The sequence below is a fragment of the Cajanus cajan genome, chromosome 11 (assembly GCF_000230855.2).
Source record: "Cajanus cajan strain Asha chromosome 11, NIPB_CcT2T_4, whole genome shotgun sequence".
NCBI lineage: Eukaryota > Viridiplantae > Streptophyta > Magnoliopsida > Fabales > Fabaceae > Cajanus > Cajanus cajan.
In genome coordinates this window covers 12,637,214-12,645,653 of record NC_138527.1, presented here as the reverse complement: position 1 = coordinate 12,645,653, position 8,440 = coordinate 12,637,214, and the positions used below count along the sequence as shown (strand labels likewise).

The 8,440-nt window shown below is 51.1% G+C and overlaps 1 protein-coding gene across 1 annotated transcript; it reads left to right on the top strand.

The window, feature by feature from the left end:
* The first annotated feature begins 1,490 nt into the window (after window positions 1–1,490).
* Window positions 1,491–2,573, top strand: LOC145953375 (uncharacterized). The gene is made up of 2 exons (XM_083067314.1): window positions 1,491–1,640; window positions 1,869–2,573. Exons 1-2 carry the CDS (start codon window positions 1,491–1,493, stop codon window positions 2,571–2,573), a joined length of 855 nt encoding a protein of 284 aa, XP_082923440.1.
* Window positions 2,574–8,440: the final 5,867 nt, after the last annotated feature.

Here is an 8,440-nt window from a genome sequence, read left to right as displayed (position 1 = left end):
CTGACGACCTTCGGAACCTCTCCCTCCACAAGGAGAATCTTGGTCCGGTACCTCCTCGTGGAAGCCAACACCTCCTACAATATAATCATTGGGAGGCCGACATTAAACCAACTCGGAGCAGTGGTGTCCACCCCACACCTCACCATGAAGTTCCCAGGGAGTGACGGTAAGATCATCTCCGTCACGGCAAATCAGAAGACAGCTCGGCAATGCTATGCTGAAAGCCTGAAAGTCTCCTCACCCGACGAACGCTGCCGAAGTGATCCTCCCACAGTGGCTCACATCACCCACGTGGATATCACTGACCTCGATCCAAGGTCTGACTCCCATGATGAACGACCGAGCCCCATCGACGAGCTCGACGACCTCCAGATCGAAAAACTCCCAGGGCAGTGCACAAAAATCAACAAGCAGCTGAGCCCGAAGTTGCGGCAAAAGCTCGAAGCTGAAATCCTCAAGAACGCCAACCTCTTTGCATGGTCCAGTGCTGACATGCCAGGTATAGACGCTAACTTCATCTGCCACAGGTTAGCAATTCACAAGGAAGCGAAGCTAGTGCCTCAGAGGAAGCGAAAGGTCGAGGGTGAAAGGCGGGAAGCCATCATCGCTAAGACACAAAAGCTACTAAATGCAGGCTTCATCCGTGAGGTCAGATACACCACGTGGCTAGCTAACGTGGTTCTGGTGAAGAAGAGTTTGGGGAAGTGGTGCATGTGTGTCGACTACACCGACCTAAACAAAGCATGCCCCAAGGACTCGTACCCCTTGCCGAGCATCGACAGGCTGGTCGATGGAGCATCCGGGCATGCTCTCCTCATCTTTCTCGATGCCTATTCAGGGTACAACCAGATCATGATGTACCCGCCAGACGAGGTGCACACATCATTCATCACCGACCACGCCAATTTCTGCTACCGGGTGATGCCATTCGATCTCAAAAACGCAGGGGCTACTTACCAGCGGCTGATGGACAAGGTTTTCCACCAGCAGATCGGGAGAAACATGGAAGTCTACGTTGACGACATGGTGGTCAAAACCACCTCGGCCGAGGGTCATGCTGCCGACCTCGCCGAGGTCTTCAGTTAGATCAGGAGACACAACATGCGTCTCAACCCAGAGAAGTGTGTCTTCGGTGTCCAGGGAGGTAAATTCCTTGGTTTTATGATCACTAACAGGGGGATTGAGGCCAACCTGGAAAAGTGCAAAGCCATCATCCTGATGCAAAGTCCTCAAACGGTGAAGGAAGTTCAACGCCTGGCTGGACGGTTGGTTTCCCTATCCCGTTTAATCCCCAAGCTCGTAGAAAAAGCAGGGCCCATCTTCAGTCTACTACGAAAGCCAAAAAAATTTGAGTGGACAGATCGTTGCGAGGAGGATTTTTAGAGCTTCAAAGCCTTCTCACTACATCGCCAATCCTCTAGAGGTCGGATCACGCAGCCGACCTCCTCCTCTACTTAGCCGTGGCAGAAGGCACAATCAGCGCAGTTATAATGCAAGAGAACCAGAAAGTGCAGACACCAGCCTATTTCATTAGCCGAGTCCTCCAAGACGCGAAGAAATGGTATCAGACTATTGAAAAGCTTGCACTGGCGCTCGTCACCGCAGCTCGGCACCTCCGACCATACTTCCAAAGCCACCAGGTGATTGTCAAGACCGACTACCCGATCAAGCAAATCCTGAGAAAACCAGAGCTCGCTAGATGGATGATAGCGTGGTCAGTCGAGTTGTCTGAGTTTGGCATCTGGTACGAAAGTCGCGGGGCTCTGAAAGATTAATGCTTGGCCGATTTCATAGTCGAATTAACGCCAACCTCGGCCGACAAACCACAGGTATGGATTTTACATGTTGACGGGTCTTCCAACTCTAAGGGTGGTGGTGCAGGAATCATCTTGGAAGGACCAAATCAAGTCACCTTGGAGCAATCCCTCAAGTTCAGCTTCAAGGTAACTAACAACCAGGCGGAATACGAGGCGCTTCTCGCAGGGCTAAGGCTGGCTCGTGACCTTGGAGCACGAAGATTGAGTTGCAACAGCGACTCAAAGCTCATGGTAGAGCAGCTCAACGGGACATACCAGGCCAAGGATACTCTCCTACAGCGGTATTTCCACGTCGCATCCCACCAGATCTCATCCTTCGACGAGTTCACCATACAACACGTACCGCAAGAACAAAATACCAGGGCCGACCTCCTACCAAAGCTCGCCAGCACCAAGCGACCTGGACAACATCAGACCGTTATCCAAGAAACCTTGCATTCACCCAGTTTGGACGATAAGATCGTCAACACCAGCAACAGCGAAGAACTGGGATGGATGGCATGTATTTGGAATTACTTGAAGTCAGGAACCTTGCCCGAGGATAAAGATGAAGCTCGAAAAATGAGGGTAAAAACGGCTAAATTTGTAATTGTCGGGGATGAATTGTTCAAGCGCGGCATCTCCACCCCCCTGCTCAAGTACTTGACCACACCTCAAGCCGCTTACGTCGTCGAAGAAATCCACCGAGGCATATGCGGCATGCATTCTGGAGCACGCTCAATGGCGACCAGGGTACTCCGAGCTGGTTACTACTAGCCTACCTTGAAGTCAGATTGCCAGGCCTACATACAGAAATGCAAAGAGTGTCAACAGTTCGACAACACACATCGGCAGCCACCAGAAGCTCTCCACCAGATGATGTCTCCGTGGCCTTTCGCCTAGTGAGGATTGGACATCTTGGGACCTTTTGCCCCAGCGAAAGGTCAACTCAAATTTCTCCTGGTGGCCATTGATTATTTCACCAAGTGGATTGAAGCGTGCCAGCTCGCCAAGATCACCACCGACAATGTCCAAAAATTCACTTGGAAAAACATCATATGCAGGTTCGGCATCCCTCATTCCCTTGTCACCGACAATGGTAGGCAGTTCATCGCACAAAGTTTCGAGGACTTCCTTCGAGAGCTCAGTTTTAAACACCTCCCGACCTCGGTAGAGCACCCCCAGACCAATGGCCATGCCGAAGCGGCCAACAAGGTCATCCTCCGAGAGCTTAGGAAGCAGCTAGGGAACGCTAAAGGAAAATGGGCCAACAAACTCTCTAGCATCCTCTGGGCATATCATTGCACCCCTCAGTCAACGACGCAAGAAACGCCTTACAGGCTGACTTATGAAGCTGACGCGATGATCCTAGTGGAAATCGGAGAGACATCTCACTGACGCCAAGTCTTCAACAGCGAGCAGAACAATCAAGAGTTAGCAACCGACCTCGACTTGATTGACGAGCTCAGGGATGAAGCTCGGATTCACGAAGAAGCATGCAAACTACGAGCTTCCAGAAGATACAACTCATGCGTGCAACCTCGCTCTTTCCGAGTTGGTGACTTAGTGTGGCGACTATTAGGCGAAGCACGGAATGACACATCAAAAGGAAAGCTCGCACCCAACTAGGGTGGCCCATTCCGAGTTATAGAAGACTTGGAAAATGGGGCCTACCAACTAGAAGAACTCTGCGGAAAAGCCATCCCGTGAACTTGGAATGCTACGCATCTCAAGTTTTACTTCAGTTAACTCTGTAAGAATGAGTTGTGCACTCTTTTCCCGCCTCAGTCTTTTATCCCAAAAAATAGAAAAATGGGTTTTGGCTGAGAGGGTTTTTAACGAGGCACATTTATACAATCAATAAAATATCTCATTCTTTTCCATTCATATTTTCTTAATTTTGCATCACTGTACCATAAGATGCTTTATGCCAGAGTCAAGGTCGAGTTCGAACCTTAGCACGATTTATTTCACTCTACGCCGACTTATTTCACTCTTAAACGAGGTCGAGTTCGAACCTTAATACGTTTCGCTTAAATTCGAGGTCGAGTCCGAACCTTGATATAATACATATTACTTAAAATCAAGGTCGAGTTCGAACCTCGATATAATCCAATCAAGGTCGAGTTCGAACCTTGATGTAATCCAATCAAGGTCGAGTTCGAACCTTGATGTGATCCAATCAAGGTCGAGTTCGAACCTTGATGTGATCCAATCAAGGTCGAGTTCGAACCTTGATGTGATCCAATCAAGGTCGAGTTCAAACCTCGTTATGATCCACCCGAGGACGACTTCGAACCCCGAAGCAATTTATCCCGCTTTACGCCAAGGTCGAGTCTGAACCTTGGTACGAATTACTTCATTCTAAACGTAAGGTCGAGTCCGAACCTCAATGCAAACTATTTACATCAGGCCAAGTTTGAGCTCCAGAAAAAGCACAAAACGCACAAGTACAAAACACATAAGTTCAAAAACAAAAGGCCAAACAGAACTATCAAAAGCGCGAAGACAAGATCTCGAAAAAAAATGATATATATATATATACACCAAATTCCGCGAGTTCAATAGATGAATTCAAGAAAAAGAAAAACAAAGCAAAAGAAAATAACAAAAACGACCTAAGCGGAGGCGTTTTCACTTGAGCTCTCCTCGAGGTCATCCTCCTTCACCAGCTTCCCGAAGCGGACCTCATTCTCCACATGCATAGCAGAGAGGTCGAACCCCGGCGCAAGCAACCTTGCCTGGCGAGCAGCAGCCTTGAGGAATCCCCTCTTGTGCTCGAAAATGATAGCTCGCTCAGTCTCCTCGTGCTTCTTCCCCAGCTCCGACTTCTCCACGGCCATCTTTGCAAGGTCCATCCTGAGTGCGGCGACCTCCTCCTCTTTCCCACCAAGAAGCACCTCGTCGCAAAGACGCTTCTTGGCCGCCGCAACCAACTCAGCCTTGAGGGAGCTCACCTCGTCTTCTAGGGAACGCACCCGCGTCCGAGACGAATTAGCTTGCTACCGCAGCTCGCTCACCTAGGAAGCATAAGTCTCATTGGACCTCAGACCAATCTCCAAGGACTTCCGGACTCTTTCCACCTCCCTCCGGGTGGCCTGGAGCTCGGCCTCATTCTGAAGCTTGGCGTCCCCGAGAGCACTCGCCAAGGCCCGGTTCTCCTCCTTCAAAGCCTTGTTCTCGTCCCTCAAAGGCTGAACTTGGCCTTTCAGCCTCGCCAAGTCCTCCTGCTGCTTGGACCACATGTGCTTCCAGTAGTCCACGATGGCCATACTCCTCTACAGGAACACTTCAGCAGCATCAAGGCTTTCCACGGGCCTGGCCGACTCAATCATGGCCCGGTCAGTCGTGCTTATAGAATCCTTGGCAAAAAATTTCTCCGAGGTAACCCCCGTGCTCCACAGAGAATCTATGTCCTCCGAGGCACTCGTGTGGTCCAACCGCACCCGAGAATGATCCTTCCCGAAGCGATGGGCGAGGTACTGGTTTCTAGGGTGCTCCTTCGAAGACGGCTGCGCTGAGGTTGTGGGAGTGCGCGTCGGGACCTCGGAGCTCGATCCCTTTCCACGGTTATCAGCGGAGGCAGAGGTAGGCGCCCCCTATTCAGTAACGGGGACACCCACCCCTAGCGCCTACGATCTCAGAACCTCCAAAACCTCAGCGATTTTGCTGGCTTGTAGAAAACCAAATTCCTTCTTAAGAAAAAACAAGCCAAGAAAAAGGAAAAAATAGAAAGACAGTTGCAGGAAAAAAGTACCAACCTCGGCAGCCTGGACGACTGGCTCGACTTCCTGAGCCACCTGCTCCGCGACCTGAGCAGCCCCTTCAGTGACCACGCCAGGAGCTCCCTCCGGCGGCGGACTCCCAGTGAGGTCCACCGCATCAGCATCAGCAGCTTTGAAGGTCACCTCCTCAGCCTCTTGAGGGGCAGAGGTCCCCCCGACCTCCTTCTCGCCCCTCTTCCTTTTTCTGTGCGTCTTCAGGGGCGCAAGCTCCTCTTCTTGAGGCTCGGGAACCTCGATCTCGATGACATTGTAGCGGTGCTTCAGCTCACGCCACTTGTTCCTGCCCATTATGCCTGAAAAACACATCAAATACATCAGCAATAGAAGCTTTTACAAACCCTAACAATCTAAGAAAGACGGGATACTCACTCTCTAAGCCTCTCTCCTTGTACGCCGAGTTCGCAAGCGACAGGACGAGCTTGCAATCCAGCAGGCGAGGAAGTGCTTCAAGATTTTTAATGGCGTCCGACTCTGAAGCCGTCAATTGCAATTTCCCCACCCCGTGAAATCTAGTCGGGGCTGGCCGCCAATAGAACGGGAACTTTGGCAACCCGCCGAAGTAGAACGCCCCATCCTCCAATGGGTTGACATCCACGAGCGCCACCCGGAAAAATTCTTGTTTGAAATTTTTATATGACTGGGAGTAAAGGGAAAATAGACCCACATCCTTACTCCCACTCAGAAACAGTAAGCCATAAGGAGGAACCCCTATTTTCAACTGGTAAAAATGGGGAAAAACGGGAAGAGACACCTCTATCCCTAGGGCTGAACACAGAACTTGAAAAGCCCGCAAAAAACCCCAACTGTTGGTGTGTAACTGGCAAGGCGCCGAGTTGATAAAATTTAAAAAATCGCACTCAAACTGAGAAAAGGGAAGGCACACGCCTAAATCCCTAAACAGACACTGATACACATAAACGAAAGGAGGGTCAGAGGGACCCCCCATATAGACACGCTCGTCGGGCCGACAGGGCTCGAGCCGGATGAACGCAGAGACGGAAGAATCATAGATCCTGTGCGATTTTCGTATCGCATTGATCTCCATGAAGGACCTGAACACACTTTGGAACTCCCCCATGTCACGCCTGACCCAATCATAGCCAGGAATGCCGGGAACGAGATCCTTAGGCGGGTTCTCCGCCTTTTTCTTTTCGGCGGCCGTTCCGGCAGCCGCTGCCTTGCCACGCGCTTTGCCCTTGCCCTTGGAAGGCGTAGAAGATGCGGCACCACTCTCTCCAGCCATCAAGAAAACAGAAAGAAAGAAGATGGGAGAAGAAGACGAAGAAGGAAAAGTCAAAGAAATAGAAGTACATGGTACTCCTTGGACAAAGAAAGAACAGAAATCAGAGAATGGAAACCCAGTTGCCAAAGAAGGAGACGGAGGAGAACGGAGACACAGAGAGCGAGAACAAAAATGGCGGAAGCAACAGTGCAGAAAACAACGTGCATAAGAAGCCAGGGAGGAAAGAAAACGAAAAAGAGTAAAGTGAATGCAGAAGGACGCGCGAGAGAAAGAAAAGAAATCTCAAGATTTGAAAACGGGCACGACACGTGGCACGGAAACGACAAAAGTGATGGGCATTAAATGAAACCCATTATGACAGGCGCGACCATCATTGCAAAACCGTCAGTGCCCATCAACACACCGCCCGCACATTTTGGAGGAACGAAGTGACGGTTATGACACGTGGCGTCATGACAGATAGGCGTACGCGAAGAGTCACGACCCCTTGTCAAGCTCAGTCTTAACTCCTCGACCTACGGTCTTCGGAGCTCAGAAGGCTAGTGTACTATCCGTACCGTCTTACCGAGCTCGAGCTCGGCATCACAACACAAGACGACCTTGGAAACGCGCTGGGCGACCTCGGCTTTAGACGAGGTCCGCTATCCAATTAGGTCATAACTGATCTCGGGCCCAAGGCCCAGAAAAACCCTAATCCACACAAAGGTACGTGCTTTACTTATACGAGACTAATACTCCCACAAAAACTAACTTTAGCATCGGAGTCTCTTTTGCAGGTACCACCCCCATCTTGGAGCATCAAGCGTACCAGTGAAAGAGGCTCGCCGATCTTACCCAGCAGATCGTCCCTACCACCGATCTCTGGTAAGAACAGGTTGCAGGTGGAGTTTCTGTTGATTTTTGTAGGTTTTGAGCAAACTTTCGAACTTAGTGAAGTTGCTGTTGGGTATCACGCTGGGCACAGTTCGTCGCGCCGGGCGCGTGACCATCAGAGGGCTCCATTTAGGCAAGCTCGCCGGGCGCAAATGTGTGTGCACCGGGCGAGCTTGAGGATGGGAGCCTCTGGATGGCCCGCGCCGGGGGTGACATGGACCGCGTCGGGCGCGATGACAGTATGTGACATGTTTTGGGTACTCTGGTGCTACGCCGGGCGCGACCATTGTCGCGCTGGGCGTGGGGACTCCTTGGGAGTCTCTGCCTTGGGGGCACTGGGCGCAATTTAAATTGCGCTGGGTGCGAGACCTTGAGGAGGTCTCTGCCTTCCCCGTGCTAGGCGTGGGTTTGGGCACGCCGGGCGAGTGGGACTCCTTGAAGTCTCTGCCTTGGGGGCGCGGGGCGCAATTGGAATAGCACCGGGCGCATTTTGAGCCTTGAGCTCTCTTGTTGGTACACGCCGGGCGCGAGTACTCTTGCGTCGGGCGCGCTGGCCCCTGGTGCTCTCTGGTTGTGCCACGCCGGGCACGACCAGGAGTGCGCCGGGCGCAAAGGTGATGATTATCTATATGTTGTTTGATGTTGTAAAATGCTGATACATGTTGTTTATGCTGAGCTGAGCTGTTATTGATGAATATTGATGATGCTGAATTATAATATTGCTATGTTGTATGCTGATAAGA